Genomic DNA, 23680 nt, shown 5'->3' with positions numbered 1-23680 from the left:
ATTAATTCAATACTAAATATTTAATTTCACTAATATATCATATAATGTACTCTAAAAATAAATTTTTTTGTGAGAACAAATAAAAATTTAATGCAAAAGTATGTAGTACATTACCATAATTTTTAAATGGTATTATATCTACAGTATATACTTCCTAGAACCTATAAAAAATAAATGTTCTTATACTAAATTGATAATTATTATTTATTAGCTTTTATAATGTTTTATATTTGACTAAAAATACATTTTATGAAATTGAAATATAATATATGTTATACGTATGCATGCAAATATAGGTCATAAAAGACCTCATTATGATCGTGTCATGGCTGGAGCTTATTTTAAAAGGACACAAAACTCTTCATTTTCTTTTTTTTTTTTTTTTTGTACAAAAATCGATTACGCAATAAAAAAATTAATTTCTTACATTTGTTAAAACATACGATATTTTTACCCTCTACTCAGTAGTAAAGATACCAACGTACTAATGATTTCTGCAAAGTCAAAGGTGATGTGGTTATCAATAATTTATAAAAATATATGTATTTACAATCCTAATACTTATGTTGTTTAAGTTGTAGACCATTGAATATGAATAATATTTTAAGAATAATTAGATATATGTCATATTATTATAAACTAAGCTAGATTTAAGATTTAGTATATCATTTATATGTGAATGGTTGAGGAGATATCTCCGTGTGGAACAATATAATTAATGTGTATTTTAAAAATTATATTATTGTACAGTATTCACTAACAAGTTCAGCTAAATAAAAAACATAAATCTTTGATAATATTTAAATAAGTAATTACACATAATAATAATACATTATTATTATATGAATATCTTAAAATATTATACGTCAATAAATAATCATAAAAATGATATGAAACGTTCGGATAAATATTTTAAAAATGATTTTTAATTATTATTAAACAAAATGTTCATACATAGTATAAATAAGTGTTATGAAAAAATGGCAATATACTTGTATGATATAAATTTAAATTACCATTCATTTTATTTTTGATGAATACCTTAAATATATTTTAATATTATGTTTATTTTGAATTTTAGCAAAACATATTTGCAATTTAAATTTAACTTATGCTACATAGTACTTACACGTTTTTACGTGTATTTGATAAACTCTATAAATTTTTTTATTACAAATCAAGTATTTTATTTTTACAAATGGTCCAAATAATGTTAATACATTTTTATTTTTATTTATTTATAATTTTATCAAGGGAGTCTGTCCATAATTCGTTTATTTCAGTAATTTTTTCACACTTTTCATATCATAGAATTTAATATCAGTAATTTATGAAATATTTGAATATAAAATAAGTGCAAGATAAAACATACAAAATTGTTTTGTAAACTTCCTGATCTCACCACTTGTTTTTTTTAACCCGAAGAGAACATATGTAATTGAATTATAATGAAATTATAAGATGTATGTAATAAAATATTATTAAAAATTAAGAATTAGTCATTAAGTATTTTATTATATCATATTTATGTATATATATATATACTTAAACATGTATAATATACGCGTTATTGTTTTGATTTCAATAAAATAATAGTGATAATGGTAGAGAGTTTTAAGTAAATAACTAATCAATAAAAACAATTATTTATTTATTTTTTAGTTGCAATGGAAATTATAATATTATATGGAAGATAATTTATATTTTTTACATACTTAAAAGTCTAGATAAAAATAATATATTATCTATGTATGATGAATTAGTTTCAAATGAAATAACTTGTTTAATTGTTAGCATTAGTGATACATTTTTTAGTAAAAAATTATAAAATAACTTTATACATCTAGGTACTTTGATACGTTAAGAATTTAACAACTAGAAACTTAACTGAAATAAAATGTTTGCCTCTAAAAATAATCATTATAATTTATGATGTATCGAATGATATAATATTAAATTTATCAATATTTTATTTTAATCTCAAAAAATATAAGTAATTTAATTTATTATTTCAATTGATTTTTTTTTCTATTTGATCTATAACATTATTAGGTTGTATATTATGTTTAATAATAGAATATGTTAAAATTTAATTTAATTAATTATAGTCATTCCAAATGTATTCAATATACTTACAAAATATTTATAATTTATCAAAAGAAAAAAATACTTTTTAGTTTAGGCAGAAAAATATATTATTTTTTGTTTTATTTTTTACAAATATTCTCATGAATATATATTGAGTGGTTAGTTTCTACTTGATTTTTTAAATAATTAAAAATAGAAATAATGACAAATTATAAGAAGTATAACAAATACGTACCTAGTGATCATATAATCTATCCTTCACTATCTTAAAAAAATAAAAGTGAATATTTTCCATACTTTCCTTTCCTACATCTCACCAAAAGAATAACGTACCAATCCATCGTCTATTGAAGGATAAATGATTGATGTGTACGTCATTTTACGTTTTATTTTATTTTTCATTTTATCTAACGATTGAACTATAATATAAATAAAATATTAATCGAAAAATGCATTTCAAAAACTTCTTAAGCCTTTTCTACTTTACTATGCTTATATGTTACTTCTGTCGAGTTGGCCGAAAGGATAGCACCCTTTAACAAAAGGTCCTAACAGTCAATTATCCTCGGAGCTATATCTAATGACCCTATCGTCTTCACTTCCACCATCACCCACTCTAATCAATTGAAACCCTATGTATCACTTCATTATTATTTGTTTTTATCCAATGGGATTTTATAACGAAACTTGATGAGTCTTTTAGTATTATTATTATAATTATTTATTTATAGCTATACAATGTATATGTCTACTTTTTTTTAATAATCTAATATTAATTAAATTTTGCACTATTATCAAGCAATAAAATAGAAAAAGAGATCTCGATAAATGTTTACAAAATGCATCATAACTTAAAGTGAAAATATGACAAATCAATAGGCATTAAACAGTTTTTACGCCAATGTATCACAAACATTTTTTACACATTATATTTAATATACCTAATATATAAAATATTCGTACTATTTTTTTTTTCATATTGATCGAATTTCAATTCTTTAACACCGAATAAACAACACATATTGGTATTAAAACATTTATTACTTGACTATACTTAGATACATAGATTTTTTATAAATCTGGTGATGAAAGAAATAATCTGATATATATATATAAAAAAAAACTTATTTCAAAGTACATATATAAGTATTTAATGCGTATATTAAACAAAAAATATAAACTTTTTTCGTCGTCAGAGCATTAGTGGACGCCATATCCGACTGTCGTAAAGGTACACTTCCGATAACCGACAGCATCGTTTGAAAAATATGTGTCATTGAAACGGAAAATCCCCACGAAAACAGAAACGATCATGTTTCACGACATCCACATTCAGATTTTAGCGTCGTTTTCGTAAAATTTTCCGATTAATATGAATAGTGTGTGTATGATGATGCCTTGAGTCATATACAGTAATCTTGAGATTCGTAGGAAATAATAAAGTGACCATCGTCGAGTTATCGAGGAGATTCTTGAAATCTTGAAATACGACAATCGTGATAAATATTATTTTTGTTAATCCATTTAATAATAATTGCTATTTAAATTCTTTATATTTGATTTATTTTTTTACTTTAATTTTTTTTTATTTTCTCCATATTATTTTCAAATTATACGCGCCAAATACTCATTAAGTAATAACGAAATAAAAACATTTATTATCATACATTTTATTTTACTAATTTTATGTTTGTTTAATAGTAGTGTGTTACAGTTAAAACTTGAAAGTCTTGGGGGTTGAAAAATAAAAATGATACTGATAAAGTTTATTCTATTATCACGTTTCTGGATTATATCACTTTCTCTGACAAGTACAAGATATGTGACAAATATTTTAACATACATAAGCCTAAATTTAGTAGCTTAGCGTGGCGCGTTGGCTGCTGTCAGTTGCGGAGTGCGACTGGGAGTAGCGGCTACAGCTATTAGCTCCCGGATGGGTGACCACCCGGGTTCATAGTGGTTAAAAACCTTGCCACACATACACGCGCTATCAACCATAACAACCGTAACAATCGTAAGAAAAATAAACAATCTACCGTACCAACCTCATCCCCACCACAGTTTATAACCCCTAATATAGTTGATGGCCCTAGTTTCCAGGCTGAAGTTTAATAAAAAAAAACCTAAATTTAATAATTATACCCACACTTGCATACTAAATTAATTGTTCAGTTTTAAAATATAATATGTTTAGTTATATTTATATTATTATTTAGTTTTTTTTTTTTTTTTTTTTTCATAATATTTTGACAAAATATTTTTTATTAGATATGTATATAATATATATTATGAATTCTGTGTTCGTCCAAAGATTTTACTGGTCCTAAAAAATTAATTTCCAAATATTTTCTTTGTCAAACAATGATCATAATTTATTATTTAAATGTTTATTATAAGTAAATATGTTATTTATGAGTGAAATAATACACACTCTAATGCTTTCAAAAATGTATTTCTTAATAAATTAATTAAGTTAATTAATTAATTGCTATTAATTACTTTCAAACACTTTATTTTTCAAAACGTTTTATTCTTAAATAATAAATATATATGTATATTTAAAAAAACATACAATATAAAAGTATTAACAAGCCAAAAAAATAAATCATAATATGTATGCTATTAAATATAAATTAAAAGGAATGCATGCTAAACGTAAAATTACAATATAATATATAAGTATTAATGTATTATACATATATGTTTGTTTATAAGATATACAATATTCAATATAAATATTATATAATGTTAAAATACGTGATTGATTTTTACAAAATATAAAGTTAGTTTTTGATTTTTTGAAAGATATAAATTATTTAATTATTCCAAGTTGGACCAAAATTAACTTTATTATTGATTATAATTATAATTATATACGAAATAAAGATTTTCGTAGAAATTTATACACGCACATTTCAATGACTTTTCATGGAATGTCTATTATTTTGGATCAGAATGTATTTCAAACACCTGGTTTTAAAACTTTTTAATTAATTAATATGTATGATAGAATAATGAAACGAGAATATAGGACTATCTACAATGCATATCAATTTTAGAGAACTACCGTAACTATATTCATAAACAATGTAAAAACACGCAATGGCATGATTAAATTGATCGACAGGCAAAAATATTATTTTATGTTCTACAGAAAGTAGAAACCATTATTGTCATTGATATAAATTAGAGACAAGTATGCACTGTGTAATGATTATTATATGATACGTTTACTTTTGTTGATATAATAAACACATAATTTAGGGAAGTTAGTATGAAAGATGTGTTAAATTTAAATTTAATGATAAATCATTACATATACGTACACGTACACGCACAAAAAAAGTTTCTATCTGTATTAATATAAATAAGTCTATATTTCTAAACATTTTAAATAAAAAATTAATTTTTCAATTAAAAATACGATAAATTGAAATAATCTCTAACAAAATTAAATCGATTGTTATTTCTCTATTATACAAAAATGTTGTGTACCTATACTTGTTGTACCTTCTTATATATGATATAATTTTCATAGCTATCACATAAAAAAAAAATTTAAAAAAAAAACAATAATTATTTTTAATTAAATACTTGCGATATTAATTAAAATAAGTTTTGTATATTTTATATTCGCATATTTTAATTTTTAATATTTAAAATATCCTAAATTTCAAGTGAATAGGAGAGAGGCGCTCAGGAGCAGAGCAATTTATGCTCATTGTTTAATTCATGTGTGAAATTACTAAATAAAAATATTTATATTTTATATTGTTTCAATTATATTTTAGTTTTCTTATTATGTATTTAAATTTTAAAATAATTATAGTAAAATGTTTACATAAATTATATAAAATTAAAATAATATTAAAATAATAATATTTTTGATTTTTATAATAATTTGATTAAAATGTGCTTAAAGTATTTTGTATACTGACATTAAAATATGTGTATTATAGATTACAACAAAACTTGATATCTTTGCATTGGCTACATAAAAATAACAATTAGAATTTTTCATACCACATATAAAATAAAACGCTATCTCTCAAACAGCTTTTAAATTTTTAGTAAAAAGTTGAAAAACTACTGCAAAACATTATGATGATATGTTATACGATTTTCTAAACTTATTTGGTGTACTATTATATTAATTTTGCAAGTATACATACGTAAATTAATTAATTAAATTACAATTTATCATAGTTTACATATACACATTCACGCACATATAAATATAGGTTAAATAAAGTTATTTCCTTGTTCGTAAAAGTTTTTTTTTAGTATTTTTCATGAAATATTCTTCATACAATTGGCATGTTATTGCGTAGGTCTCTTAGTTATTGAACAATCCATATGTATTCATTCGAACCGCACCCAAGTCAAAATAATTGCATACCTAGATTGTTATCTATTATAGTAATATAATTGAAATAGGTATATATCAATGTTATATTTAGTTGGTTAGAACATGATATTTTTATGCACCTAATGTATACAGTCACTAATTATGAGTAAAATTTAACGAATTTATAAAATTAAACGAGTTAAATATTTATAAAAGTACATATAAATATCTATAGGTTATTAGATATTATATTATGTATGTAACGCATATAAAATACTTATTTTAGTGATACTAATAACCAATAATTTTAACAATAATTTTTATGTAGTTTTTGATCCGTTTTAATTTTATATTAAAAGCACCATTGGTATTTTTAATTTATGTTAATGGTTACTGTAATATAATCGCCTAGAAAATCTATGTACCTAATAACTAAATCTTTTTCAAAGTATATTATTTGCTAATAAAAAAATATTAATTTATAGTTATCATTAAGACGTAAAATTTATACAACCGATAGGTAATTTAATTTTAGAATATTACAATATAAATAATTTATTAGTTATGTATTTTGATATATTTTTTTATTCTTACGTATTAGTGAATTATTTAATTTTACCAAGTACAATTCATAACTTTATTTATATTATTTTATACTTTTTATATTGAAATTAAGACTAAACAAATTACATATTATACAATTGTAATATAATATCTATAATGTTACATAGTATTGAATAGCACAATAAAATACAAAAACAATATTTTCAAAAGAATAGATTAAAATAATTTACCAATACGATTTTTTCTAAGTTATAGTATTTAATTTGAACTAATGTAGTAAGATTTAAAAATTATTGTTTTTATAGATCAATAATATTACTAAACTAACGAGTTTTTAATATAATATGTACTTATAATGATTATAATAACAGTTACTTCGATTTAATTACTTGATAATTGTATTATAAAATTATATAATAATTATAATAATAGGTAAATAATACTTATATGTCAAATAATTTATATTACACAAAACAAACTATGATTTTTTTCAAAAATGATAATATCAGGGAAGTCAAAACATATACAAAAAAAATATACAATTAATTATCAAATATCTATGACCTACGTATTATATAATCTATTATATATTAATATTTGTCATAATTTAATTTTTTAATGATATCGAAACAATGTATCACAGCTTAACTAGTTAATAAAATTAAAAAAAACTGTTATTAGTATACTTCCATATTTTAATTTACTGAAAAATAGAAAACTATGATTTATGGATCTTAAAATGAATATTTTTTTTCTTTAAATAGGTATATATCACGAGTAAGAAGGTACATAACAAACCTATGATGAAATAAACGATTAAGAAATTTAAAATGAATAATTTTATTAAATGTATATATTTAAAATGAAAATAGTTTAATACTTGTTATTAAATTATATCATACCTACCTATAAAAATATAATTTTATTTTTTATTTTTTTTCAATAAAATGACACCTTTTTATAATCTACATACAACAAAATATAATAAGTAATAAGTGTAAAAGGTTACATAATTTGACGACTTGAATGAAGGAGGCGTCCAGTGACATTACTTCAATGATATATTACTATACTAGATATGAACGAATTTACGTAAATATTGCACTATAATATCATTCAAATAATCTAAAAATAGTTATAAAAAATAATGATTTTAACTCAATGTTTTAACAACATATTTTACACAATATCAACATTTAAAAAAAAAAAAAGATTTTTTTTTAATAACATGATTTTAAAATATTTACTTTTTAAGCGTTAACAATTCTCTTTAATTATTAAAAAAAAAAAATTTAAAAATATCAGTTTAAAATAATTAATTAACAATTGAATTAAATAAAAACGAATTTTCAGTGAAGTGTTATTATAATTACGAACAATTGTGTTAATTAGCTGTTCTACTTTATTTTTGTTTGGTAGTATACAGGTATGTTTTTTTTTCAATTATTGTAAATGTATTACGAGCCACTGATGGTTCAAAGGGATTTGGATCGTGTCCGAAACGGCCATACTGGCGCGTGTCGCTAAGGCTCCCGGACCAATCAATATCCCGTGACGATCGCCGGGGGTTCCCAAAAAATTACTAAAGTCTAGACCAAAGATAGAGGTGACCTATAAAATTATTATTAATAATATCGTATTAAAAAAGTTCACTTCTATATGTATAAATTCCATTCTACTTTCTAATAAATCAATTCGGGTAAAATTTAATATTAATTTTTCCTTGTAGGCCGTCACGCAAACGCGATTACTGTTGTATATATGACTGTGTATATACTATACTATATTATATTTATATATACTACAAGTATAATATCAGTTTATTGTTATTATATTACGAGAACCATTGAGAGTGAGTGGGGTGAAAACCAGAAATGTGGACAGAGGGTTGTTTCATTTGGTTTTGAACTTAGAGGGTCATAGAATTCGAAATTGATGGATTAGTTGCAGGTGACGCCCTAAATTATAGTTGTATAAAAAAAAAACATTGTTTTTAGCGTCAACATAAGTAACAAAAATAAAAAATAAAATCCGACGGAGAATCTAAAAACTGAGTAATATAAATACAATTTCTATATATATTTTATTAGAAAAAATAAATTGATTTTAGTCAGTACGTAATTATTATTAGTGGATTCCATACAACTTATTTAGTATAAAACAAACCATTTTTATTTTTATTTTTTTTATTATTATATAATTTTATCAATTTTCACATGGAAGGAAAGAATATGTAGATGAAATTATTTTAATTTTGTAATAATTTATCTTTATTAAAACTTTACGTCCGAATCATTTAAAAACCTATTCCATTTATGAATTCTAATAGTTTTAAAAATATTTAATTACTAATAGTAATAAAAAAAGTACATCAATCATTTGTCATCTTAAAATTTTCAAAAAAAAAAAAAAAAAAAAAACAATACATAATAAACTGTATCTAAAATTTATGAAATATTTATAAATACTTATTTAACTAAAGTTTATCTATTTAGTAATTAAAAATAAATATGCTAGTAATTAATTTAAAATTATGATTATTATGCATTGAAGTAAATAAGATTAATATATATATATTCTTTTTCTACAAAGATATTTGAGAATGAAAATATTTTAAATTCTGAATTCAAAATGAATTACCAAACAACATGGCGTGACTAAATATTACCATACAATGAAACGCTAGACAGTTAAAACAAATGTCCGGTATTATAGTTTAAATAATAATATTAAGATTGAGATTGTATTCTATTATTTATACTTAGGTAAAAAAAATTATATCGTCTAGTTATTAAAAAGTTACTTTTAATAGAAATTAAAAACTATATTCACATTTAATTTATTTATAAATATATGTAATATTTGGCTCAGTGATTTATTGTTAATTTAATAAAAAAAATGATGAGGGATTGAAGAAGTTTAATATTGTTATTAATTATAACTGATTTAAATTCTCTATTTCATAAAATAATAAGTATGGAAAAAATTCAGAAATACAAAATAGTAAATACTGAGTAATTTTGTTTTAATAATAACTATGTATTTTTTTTTTAAATTCATTATAAATTATAATATCATAAACTGTCAAAGACAAAATTATTATGATTATCTACACTAATGTAATTAAGTTACATATTTACTACGCCGTTATAGTAAAATAAGTTTACTTACATTTTAAGCAGAAGGTATTCTACTGTATTATGTATATGTTACCCTAGCACAGTTATCTCCTATAATAGTAAAACTATGGTACCCATCAATGTCCTGAACGGTTAATAAAGCTAAATTTAGTTTTAAATTCTGATTATATTAAATTAGAATTTAAACTGATTTATTCGGATAAGTTTATATTTTGTTAAATTATAATCACGTATTTGTTAACACAAATGTGGGTAATATAAAATAAAAGCATTTAATGAAAGTTATATTTTTTTCAAATTTTTTATTCGAACCCCTTATTTTTAATAAAATTCTATAATCTTTTTTTTTATATTTTAAGTGAATATAATATGTTATAAAATTCATGTGTTAAATGTATGTTGTAGTTACAAAAGGTTTTTACCATAATTATATATAATGCATTTAATTTATTTTGTGTCAACTATTATTACGCTAGATTTTAGGAAATGTTTAGATTTCCTTATTTATTAATTGAAAAATATACATGATTTTTATTTTAAGAGGTATTTCAATGAAGAAATCAACCAATATTAAGCACACATGGGTTAGGAATTGCGTAATAACTATTAGCTCAAATTGTTTTTTATTCTATTTATGGTACTATATTGCATTGGCAACATTTCAAAATCATGTAAAACACATCGTATTAAAACAATCAAAATGTTAATTAATTTGAGAATCACTAGAAATTCTTATGTTACGAAAATCACATTTCAAAGGGATGTAATATTGAAATAACAATTGGTAAAATATTTATTATTCGAAGTTAAATATAGTAAATATCACGTTTTACGAACTCTGAAACAACGTTCAGAAATTTATAACATTCAAGTCATTAAAAATTGATTAATCTATATAAGTTATTTAGTGTATGATAAGAATATATTATAAGTAACGAACTTTATTTTAATAAAGTAGGTATCTACCCATTTGTAAAAAAAAAAAACAGGTTTCGGTTTTTTATTAACATTTAAAAATGAATAACTTTTTGATATAGATTTCATCATATTGAATAAAAATAATCATCAACATAGTATTATGGTAGCATTTTTTTTTTTTGTAGCACGTGCGTTGACAGTATTTTATCTATGTATAAATACATAATTTATTTCGTTTCATTCAAAGTTTTTAATAATAATTGGTAAATTATTCGTTTAAAATTCGTGTATTATTAAGATCAATAGAAAATATCATATAAAACGAATTTTACAATAGCAATTAATATTCCAGACAATTTTAAATGATATAATAAATGTATTCTTTGTTTTTCTCTTATAATGTCGTTATAATAATGATTAAATGATTATACTCATAAATAAGATAATTACTTTATTTTTTGTTCAAGAGTATATCAACCGATTACACGGTATCTAAAAAAATATCGATCGTAGTAATAAAACAAGAGTAATATAATTATAACGAAATATTAAAAATGAAGAATATTTTTATTATTTTTTTCCTTATTCGATGTAATCATTTTATCGATTTCTTTACGATAAATATTATTTTGTAAACAACTAGAATATTATGTTATGTATCATTTTTTTTACCAATTATCTGTTGTATAAATCGATATTTATGTACTAATAATTTTCTAAATTAAAATATGTATTTGGAAAATAGTAAGCGTTGGTACAATTTACATATTATTAGTATTTTAAAAATACTTAATATTACTTAGGTTAAGTAAACATAATTTAAAGATTTATTTATTATTAGAGACAAAAATTTTTTTGATCTATCAATTTCAAGACTGGTATCTCTATCTAGGTGTAGAATATTCGTTACATTTTATATTAATATATGAACGCACTCTATTGCCAAAAATACCAACCAAGAGTATAAACTATTACTAATAATATTCTTTTTGAATAAAAGAATTTTCCAACAGATGTCGTGCTCAGTTATACGCAAAAAAATTATTATAATAATTATTTAACAATTATTGTATTTATTTAATGTGTAACTAAAAATCAAGACAAAATTTATTTTACTTGGTATTTTTTCAATGAGATGTTGTATAATATTATACTTTAAAGAGTATCGAAAAAAAATTGTGTAGGTACCTAGAGCGATATCTACGAAAGACTACTCTGTAATAGTATAATTATATAAAAAATATACACAAGAGTGATTCACCAAAAATGCTCAGTTGCCCTTCAATAATAAAATTTTGTCGATAGAATTTAAAGACTATATTTTAGTACAATTAGATTTTTTCAATTTAAACTTTAAAGATTATTCTGTTGTGATGAAAAATTATTTTTCTAATGAGATCCAATCTTTTATATTTTAAACTGTTAATTAGATAAGCTTTTGAAAATATTAATGTTCAAATAAGTAGGTAGTATAAGTTATAGTTACAAAGTATTATTTTTGTATAATAGTAAATTTTCTTTAGTAACGGTTTTATACAAATTATAAAATATAATATATAGCAAAATGATTAATAGGTATTTTGTACTAGGATAATTTTTATAAATTAAAATTTAAATACATTGCATAAAATAATATTTTTCAAATTATCAAAACACACATTTATAAATCTATTATTATTTATTTTTAATTACAAATCTTTGTATATTATAGTTAAATAATTTGAAAAAAACTAGTTCGAATTTAAATTCATATAACAAAATCAAAATTTTTAAAAACAAAAAAACTTAATATTCAATAAAGGGAGGTTCACGTGTAAAAAAAAAAATAAGTTTTTATTAATAGATTAGAAACAAAATGCTAAATATTTCAATACATGATTCTTAAAGTTAAATTTAAAAAAAAAAATGATTAAATTGATAATTAAAAAAAAAATATACTGAAAAATATTTGGTTCATCGCTTCATATAATCAATACATATAATTGTAAATAATATATCAAAAATGTATTTAGTAACACTATACCTATAGATATTTAAAACATTTTTTTTTTATATATATATTGTGCTACTTAAGATAACCTCTATTAACTCTTTTTAATAGATCATTGTAGGTTTTTTTATTTAATTTCAATTTTATTCATCGTACAAAATAATTAGAAACAATTTTAGTGTTTGTAGAGATATTTACGAAAAATAAAAAGTACCCAATTTTCCACGGTTTTAATATTTTATAATCTTAAACATTTTTTTGACACTTAATTAAAAAAAAAATGTTTTAAAAACAAATTATTACTGGTGAAAAAAATTATTTCAATAAAATTGCATTTGTTTTAAATATTATAAAACATACAATAGTTATGGTCAAGTTTTTGATTTCAAACTATGAAGATGAAATAAATATGCTATAATATTCATGTATTATACTCAATTAGTATTAAAATATGCATTCAATTTATTTAATTGTTTACTAGTACTCTATAGTATATACATGATAATAATATGATGTAATTAATTTTTATAATAATTAGTTATATTATACAAAACTTACAAAAAATTTAATTTAAAAATACAATATATGAGCTATCTTATTTTATGCATAGCATTTAAACATTTACTTAATACTTAAAATGATGGATGTAATACGATAATATTTTTTACTACAATAGTATCATAATTGTAACGGATATCACAATATAATAATGGGTTTAGTTTTATCATTAACTCAAAAAAAAATTATTAATAAAAAATTTGGTTTCAACTAAAAACCATGGTATATAATAATAGTATACTCATACTTTGATCTCTAATCACGTTAATTTTACCTTTTCATAATAGCCGCATTTAATTATAAAACTATAAACTTTCATACTATGAATTTATATAGTTTAATTATTACGTATTCTATAGTATTATGTACATGTTTTTTTCAAAATATGTCTACTCTTACAATTTTTAAATATAATATAATCTCAAAATGGAATTATATTATGTTATGTTAAAAAAAAAATATACATATATATATATATATATATATATATATATATATATATATATGTATAAATTTACTAAAAGAATCAGCTAATTCTGTCTATCCTGAAAGTTATACAATTTCATGAAAATAAAAATAGTAAAATAGCACACTAAAAACCTTTTTTCTTTAACTAAATAGTCATTAAAATATTAACTTATTATAGCATATTATACTTAAGAGTAAGTATAATAGGTACATATAAATATTGAATGATCTGACCCTCACTAAGATTACTATAATTCAAGACTTTTATGCAATTATTTTTGAATAGGTAGGTATTATGTATTATGGATTTTACACAGTATATTTTTTTAATTAGGTAGTACCTAGGTTTTTCAATTAATAGGTGTATGTGGTAACATTTTAAATTCATAACTACTGCACCTGTTTCATTAGGTATCCGAGCGATAAAATTAGATATAAACTTATATGTATAGTGAACTTAAACTGATAATATTCCGTTGGATAGTCTATAATAGGTACGCAATTACTAATTATTTTACAAATATAAATATTCCCTAACATTTTAATTTTTGACTATTTATAAATTAATTTCTTATGATTATTTTCAAGTACTCACATTATGATGTCGCCAAGTTTTATTCTTGTCTGTATGAGAGCACATGTCTTGTGATCCGAAGTAGTTACTGCTCGTCTCCGTCTTCTATACCGGGGACTCCCCGGGCCGCCTGGATGAGGTACGGACGGGGAGCTCTCCCTACGCCGTATGCTCATATGCCTACCAACTACGCCGCCCAACATCACTGTGCCACCTGTAACATGCAATGGTTACCTAATATTATGAGTAGATAATTACTAGGTATTCAAAAGAATGTTCCAAAATAACATATAAAATATATATGTGACAATGTGTGGTAAATTCGATATTGATTTCAGAAAATTTAAGTTACACATTCGTATAATATTATAATGTAACTCTTACATTATAATTTGCTATATTTTAACTACACTCGATTGGTTGCTATATCCTACAGGTTACGTTAAGATTAATAAAGTAAAAACAATTAAGTGCAAAGGACATTTTCGTTTGAAAAATAAGATACACGTTGTTCTATTTTTGGAGTGTACTAACTTTGAAATAAGGCTATAATATGTTAAAATTAAATTTACTTATAAAAACCAGTATGCTGAATTGGTGTATTGATAACAAGCGTCGTTAAATGATTCTAAAAATACAATGAAAGTTTCAAACCGATGTGAATCTTACATCAAGGTATTTTTTAATATACCTACTTAAAACCTAGTATGTGTATAGTCTACAATATATTAATTATATTTATTTAATGTTATTTAGCCAATACCTGTATAACATTTGTTTATAAGTTTTAAAGCAAATACAATTCAATAAATGAAAAAAACTTAATAATAATTCCCATTAGAGATATTGTATTTTATAAAAAATTGAGAACAAAATTACTTAAAAAATATTAAGAATTATGCAAATAAATGCATATTCTAAGATTAAAACTTTAAATAATATACCTAAGAGAATTAAGTAAAACAAACCTCATTTGTTTTTTAACCAAAACATATTATAAACTCATTTATATTTGAGCTTTCATATAATTGTTTACATTCAAAAAACTGACACTATAAATTTAAAAAAAAAAAACTTCTATCCCTATCTTTAAGTATTTTTAATACTTATTTTAAGACTTTACAAAAAAATAAAAATCTGTTGTTGTAAAATAAATATAGTATTTCTGGTACTTGGTTTCAAAAAATATTTCAATACAAAAACTATTATTATTTTCCATGATGAAATATAATTATAAAATACCTACATTTATATTGTTTTTTTTTACAATTTTTCATATCGAACAAGTTCTTTTTAAGCCTTAAGCAATGATGCAGTTATTTTGCTTAGTGTATAATTTAAAAGTATATAAAATCACACATTATTTGTTACCTTAAAAAAATACACAATAAATTGATACATGTAAGATAAGATTACGTGTATAAATATATAAATAGTTGACGGTATTACCATGCCATAAATTATAATATATAATATACTTGTATATTATATAGATACATTACCCTAGCTGTTTGTTTTAACTGTTTTAAGTCAAACTATATAAACACTTAAATGAGTATAATCATAAACAATACATCCTATTATTCGCTACTAAAATATAATTATTTATCTGTCTAGATATTAGTTAATTATATTCGTACATTGCAATTGATGTTCTTATTAAAAATATTAAGTAATAGCAATGTATCATATTTTTTTTTTTTTTAATTTAAAATTAGTGAACAAGCCTACAGAATTCTTAAACAAACATGAACCTAATAAACCTGTCACTGTTTTTAGTTAAACTTTTTTATATTTTATCATTGAATACAGTCAATAATGATCAATATAAAACTTAATCAATACTAAATACTAAATACACAATTTAATATAAAAATATAGGGTATAATAATATTATCATATAACACTTAGAACTGTATTATAGGTTACTAAAAACCTAATATTTTAGAAATTGTGTTACACGACGTAAATAATTAAGTTATTTAAAACATAATACTACACGGCCGTTTAAATAAACTTTTAGTTCTTAAATAACTTGTATCGCTTTAAAGATGGTACTAATTTCTTAAAAAGCAATCATGTTAAAAGATTCATAACATATAAACGAATTACAAAGTTGTTAAGTGTTGTAATTTATTTTTCAAATATTAATAACATTAACCCATTTAAATTGAATCTATCCAACTACATACAATTTATTATATATTAATCTACCTTTGATTTTTGTATCACTGTTAATATAAATATAATATAAACCACACCAATTAGTTCCAGTTTTTGAATATTTTATGTGTTAATTCTGAAATTATATTTACTTTAAAGTTTAAAGGAAAAGTACCTATTTAATGCCTTAATATTTAGTCGATAAAAATGATTAATACACACTTTATAGATCTTAAAACTACTATTCAATTAACAAAATGCTTTAAGTACAATAGACAAGAACAACTGCTTTGAGTTTACAGTACTAATAGTTTCCAAAGATTTTATTGCAGCAAACGATATTTTTTAACCACAATGATGACTTATTTCAAATATGTAAATTTTTTATTTTATTTTAATTTCTTTAAAATATTTTTATTATCATTTCATTCAATAAATGAAGAACTTTTCTTGATACTTTATATGATTTAATATATATTTCTTAAGCATCTATATATTTAATTTGTATTTCAAATAATAAACAAAAAATCTACACTTACGATAGAAGCCAACTTTATTAAAATACTTTGAAGTTAATAGATAAATATAAACAGTTGATTAATACTGATTAATGAACATAATAATATACAATGTTTAAATAATACAGGAAAAAATTGGTGGCATTTTTTTCTCTCGATTATTTTGAAAAGTTCAAAGAATTTTTTACTAATTATTCACCTAAACTTTCCTCCACCACACAAAATATTAAAAAGATAATATGTTGTACCAAAAACTACCCTAAAAGTTGAAGGTTGAAATTATTTTACTATTTTAAAAGGTGATGACAGACACAAATCATAAATGTAAAAAAAAAAAAACGAATACAATTATTATCGTTTCACTTAAAATCTAAAAACTGCAATAGTTTGTAAAATACTAATAATTATTGCAAGTTTATTATATGATAAATAATTCAAAAAAGCTAGTTATAACTATATTACTTTAGTTCTATTTTATCTACAGTTTTTTTAATATATATTTATTTTTATAAAGTATATACAATCTGTTATATTAAATTGTAAAATCATATTCGTGAAAATGCTTTCGGATATTATGTATTTTATCTTTATCAAAAGTTATATTAATCAAGTCTTTTCGTGAACTTTAAGTTTGAAATTGAGTTTAATAAAAAAATAGTTACATTTTTGCTAATTACTATACATTCATTTGTTATCAATAATTCCTGATGCTTTTTTTTTTTTTTAACAAAATTGTAAAAGCTCAAAAATTAAATAAGAATGCCTTATTATTTAATTTTATATTTGTGTTTCATTTAAAATCAAAGATTTTTGTTTATATAGTATTTTAGAATAAGTAAAATGATATGCATGTATATTATTGACTTTGGAAATTAGAATAATAAACAAATGTTACCTCTTTAAAAACATAATTTTAAGTTAAAATAGCATATATAGTTTATATTTACAATTCAGGGGCGTAACAAGGGTGTGTATAATATAGGTATATAATTAGTATACATTTTACTGAAATAGCAATTTCGTATGACACACTATTTATTCAAACCGTAAAAATAATGAAATCTTAGCTACGCCCCTAAATATGAATATATACATTATACAATACTGAATAATTTAATGTGTTAAAAATTAAGGTGGTAAAATATATTTCCAAAACTAATAAAAAAGGTGATTTATTATTCGCTTGATAACTTATTGTAGTACCCTTTTTTCACCTTTTAAGTTTTATTGTATTAAACTTAACACTGCATTATGTTAGTATAATATTATCTGAGTATATTATATGTTGTAATGTCGTATTGTTATATATAATTTAATGTGTGCGCATATAGAAGTATTTGTATTAAAAGGGTTAAGCCCGTTTATTTATACTAAATAAATAAATAAATAAATAAATAATAATATAATACAATTTTGATACTAATATAGAAAACGTAAAAAATAAGAATCGCACAAAATCTGTTTAGATAGTTAAATTATAAACATTGATTTTAAAGTGTATTGACTGTGATTATACAATACGTATAAACAATAAACATAATACATAAAAATTAGATATAAAAATGAATAGCTTTATGAAATAAATCATAAATAAACATAAATATTATCATGAATTCATTTGTATGATTATAAACAAATTAAAAAGTTATACATTTTTATAATTTTACGAACTGTTAATATCGTTTAGAATATAAGCCAAATCACGTGTTTCTCAAAGATTAACATAGGTAATTCAAAATATAAAACGATGTATGTATTTACGTTTATACCTAATTTTTTTTTAATTAATATTTTATCGCGAAGTGAACGTTGTAACCTCGGTTCATATTTGACTTGTCAACAATATAATTTTAAAACGCCTACAATATACTCGTATTTTAATAAGAAGTATTTTTTTTTTTTTAGATTAAAAATACTTTAGAAAAATACTTCAACATTACATTTACATTAATTAACCAGATCAGTGAAATGCGTAAATTACTAAATACAATTAAATTTTTTTCAATAATTTATACATTTTATATTAACAAAATGCACACGGAAGACATTTAACTTTAATACTTGTCTATTTAATATGAATATAATAGTAAAACGGTTTAGTCATTAGCATTTAATTAGTCAAACATTAAAGTTTTTTATTTTTTTTTTTTTTGTTAAATGTTAGTAATTCTGTAATCTTTACGAAAATAACAATTATAGCATTATAGCATTAATAATTAATTGTGTAACATACCGGTTGTATAATGTGTTACTACTAGGCTTTGTGGTACACATTTAACCAAATAAGTGACAAGGAAATACTAGAAGACAAGTAAATTAAATTCCAACTCACCTGAAGTGCCGCAAACGAAACCACAAAATCCTATTAGATAAAACAATACTTGACTTATAATATAATAATGCCTGAACAAGCTCTAATGAAAAATTAACAATTGTTTATATTATAATAAAATATTATATTTTAATTATGTTTATAAGCTAATTAGGAGGTAAATAAATTGGTCAATATAAAATATTAAGAACAAAATATTTGAAAACTAAAAAATCAAAGATTTAATTAACAATAAATATACTCAAAATATGTTTAATTACTGGATATAAATAATTAATTTAAGTTTTATGTAAATCAATGGCTCTATCATTTATTCCTTGTATGTCTGAATGCTTAGTTTCACATTAATTCACAAAATTGCGAAAAATTAGATTTTTTTTAATACATTAAAATAAATACACTTATTGTTTCATAAAATTTAAAAAAGTTCAAACAATTTAAAGACAACAATGTTTTATATTGTAATATATATATATATATATATATGTATAGAAGAAAATAGAAGTGTTAGGTTAATGAGCTTTTTATTTTTTTTTTTTATTTCGGGATAATAACCGTCGGGAAAAAGGTGTTCGAAAAACAGGTTTCGGATTCCGAATTTTCGAATAAAATACTATTCGGGAAAAAATTCATTTGGGAATTTGGGAAAAACGGCGGGTACCTTTTATTATTTAATAGGTAAACATACTCAATTTGTAAATGTTTAAAATAAACTTTATAGTAAAGTGTAAAGTTTCTTTTTAAATTATGAAAAAATAATTAAAATTAAATATTAGTATGATATCTATCATTCATTGTGAATGTGTATACTCAATATTATATAAATAAAATTATATTATTTAATGCATTACTATTTTTGAGATCAAATTACAAATTTAATAGCTTAACTCCTATATATATAGATAGCTCCTATCGTCACTTATAAACAATATCACAATTTTTTGGCACGGTTTTATTTAATAAAGCAGTGATAAAAGTATACTAGAACATTATCAATAAAAATATTATGTTGGTATAAATATTAAATAGTATAATTATATTTAATGTCGAGTTATAAACTCAACCTAAATGTTATTTAAAGAAAAAATATTATTCATAAAACCGTTAAATATGCTTGCCAATGGTTTTATAAAAATATAAATATTTAACATATTTTTACGATTTTAAAACCCTTAAGTTTTTTGATATTTCTTATCAATACTTAGTATTTACCTATATTTAACTATTCATTGATCATAAAACGTTTGTGAAAATCTGTTTATGTCTATACCTAATGAAATAATTTTTAATTAAATCAGTTTTGGCTATTATATATTTTTCTACGATTGCAATAAATAAAAATTAACAAATTTATTATATAAAAATGCAATATTTTTAAAAGTATCAATTATTTATCTCAGTATGCAATTTTAGTAATTAATTATAATATATAGATATAATAATAATAAAATTGTATAAAACTAGTATTTTCCGCTCCATTGTAGTATATTTTGTAATTGTAGAAGCGTAAATATTTTACATGAGAATTATTACTTTGGTTGTACTATAATTCATATTTTTTTCGTACTAAATTTTAGTTGTTTTTATCTAATTAAAAATTAATCCATCAAATATATATACAAACATATATTTTAATTATGCAGTTTTATGCTATAATAATGGGTATAGTTCATTTAAAAACATAAAAAATATTATTTTAGTATCAATAATTTTACATTATTTAAATACAATACCATTCTACCACGCCTCAACGCTTTAATAATTATAATAACTTTAAATTTTTTTAATAATTATTCGTATTATTGATATTACCATCGAAATTATATGATCATATTTTAATTTCGAAATCATGTGATATTAGTTGAATTGTAGTAGTTAAAACTGAAGTTGTACGAATCGAAAAATGAAGAACAGACAAAAAAGTGAATAAATACAATTTTCAAAGCAAGGCATGCTTGAAACGGTCGACGATAATATGTAACGGAACTCTATGAAAAGTGATGAAAATGTATTAATTATTTTACTTTGAAATAAAATTTTATGTTTTCATATGTAACTAATAATATTTGGAATTAATACATTCACGATAAAAATTCTTTGAATTTATACAGATAAAGATGGTCTTGTTTCACTATCAGGGTCTTGCTAGGTTTTTTCTATTTCAATCTTTTATTAATGTTTCTTTTATGTTACTTCTCTCAGTAAAGAATGTAGTTTTGTTATAGTCGTTATAGAAGCCCTCGATTGTATTTGCACTCTCATTTATGGCTAGCTTTTTAGCCAACGCTAACGATGCTTTCCGTTCAAAGTATTCTCCTAATTTGCTCAAATGTTTTGTTATATAATTTTAGGTATTTCTAGATATTTTTTTGAATTACCTGGCATAAGCATTTTGGACAATAAAAGAGTAGATTTCTCGGTGAACTGCAATAACAATATTTCCCTGTCAAGAAACCACCGATTCATTACAGGAGTTTAAATGGGAAAACTTTTCGGCATCTTATACTTTTATCTTTAAACTAATTTCACTTAACATTCCTATTTAACTGTAATGTACCCAGTAAATATCTATAATATAACCTAAATATAAAATAGGTATGGTGATAAGATTAAGGTTAGGAATATCGAAGACACTCAGAGGCAGGTCGCAAAATTACACACAGTATTATATATATTATTTCTCTTAACCGACCTCTATTCTCTAATATTATTACCTTAATTAAATCTGTGCTAAATATTGTATATACTACATATAGATTTTAGTAATTACATTACAACTTTATGAGCACTCAAACATGTATTTTACATTAGTAGTATTATGTTAACTTTGATGTATTTAGGTAGAAATGTAATGATTTTTATTGATAATTTATCATTAAAAACAAATATTATTTCCTCTCGTTATTGTTAATGTTATAACTATATTAGAAGCATAGCTGTTGCAGCATCTCGTCGGGGAAACTATAATATTGAGAAGTGTAGCAAAATCTTCACGGAATTAGAAAATTATTAATATCATCCTCATTTTTTTTTTTTAAATAATAGATACTTGTTACCATTATAAATAACTTTGAAATTTTAATAGAAAACACGCTAGATCAGGTTAAAAATGTTTATGAAAATACCAAAATAACTCCTAAAAATCTTATATTATTAATTCTGGATGAACACGTATCGTATATTTCTTTACAATTTAATAATTTTTGTCGTGGACGCAATATTATAATGCTTGGATTTCTTCTCTGTATTACTTATAAGTTACAACCACTAGATTTTGCAGTTTATAGACCTCTGAAAACGTATTTCAGCCAATTTTGTAACTCTTACAGTAAATAATCTGAGACGTGATATAAATGATCGTAATATTGAAAATTTATTTAGTGAAGCATATAATCGATCTGTTATGATATAAAATTCTATAAAAGGTTTAAATGCTTTTGGTTTAGAACTTTTTAATCCAAATATTTTTTCGGATCATGATTTTGCATCCAAAAAAGTCACAGAAAGGCTAATTGAAAATATTGAAAAATATTTATAAAACAATATCCATGTTGGAGAAACAAGACTAATAAATAAAAAACCTATATCTATATTAACTAAATAAATCCCTGAAATGTCAGAAAAACTATCAGTTTTGTCAGTGGCAGTAAGATATGTTTTTAAATGTCGATCTATGGCCGAAATTCCAACTTAAGAGATAACAAGCTCACCAGTAAAATCTATATTAAAAATTAAAGAGCAACAAAAAATCTTTAAAAAACAAAAGAAAAAAAAGCTAATCCAGCTATTAAAGTAAAATAAGATAAAAAATAAAAACTGGGTGGCAAAAATGAAAAAAAGCAAATTAATTATATCTTCTGAAAAATTGGAAGACGATGAAGTTATTTACTTATAATTTTTTTATTTATGTTTTTAACTACAATGATTTTAATTTATAGGTACCTATTATGCATAAAGAATAGTTCAATAAATTAAGTAAATAAATTATATTTATTTTTTAATTTTTAAATAAATTT

At 21.7% G+C, this 23680-nt stretch overlaps 1 protein-coding gene across 1 annotated transcript in view; it reads right to left on the bottom strand.

Annotated features, from left to right (window-relative positions):
- The window catches only part of LOC112597460 (voltage-dependent calcium channel type A subunit alpha-1), a 219855-nt gene that overhangs the window by 105962 nt on the left and 90213 nt on the right, over positions 1-23680 (bottom strand). Inside the window, 1 exon segment of the mRNA XM_025343518.1 lies at positions 14673-14865. Within this exon segment, the coding sequence (XP_025199303.1) occupies positions 14673-14854 (182 nt within the window). The 5' untranslated portion in view covers positions 14855-14865.

Source organism: Melanaphis sacchari, unplaced genomic scaffold (genome assembly GCF_002803265.2).
Source record: "Melanaphis sacchari strain LSU unplaced genomic scaffold, SCAv2.0 Contig41_pilon_pilon, whole genome shotgun sequence".
NCBI classification, from domain to species: domain Eukaryota; kingdom Metazoa; phylum Arthropoda; class Insecta; order Hemiptera; family Aphididae; genus Melanaphis; species Melanaphis sacchari.
The sequence above is the reverse complement of the archived record's forward strand: the minus strand, read 5'-3'. Positions and strand labels throughout refer to the sequence as shown.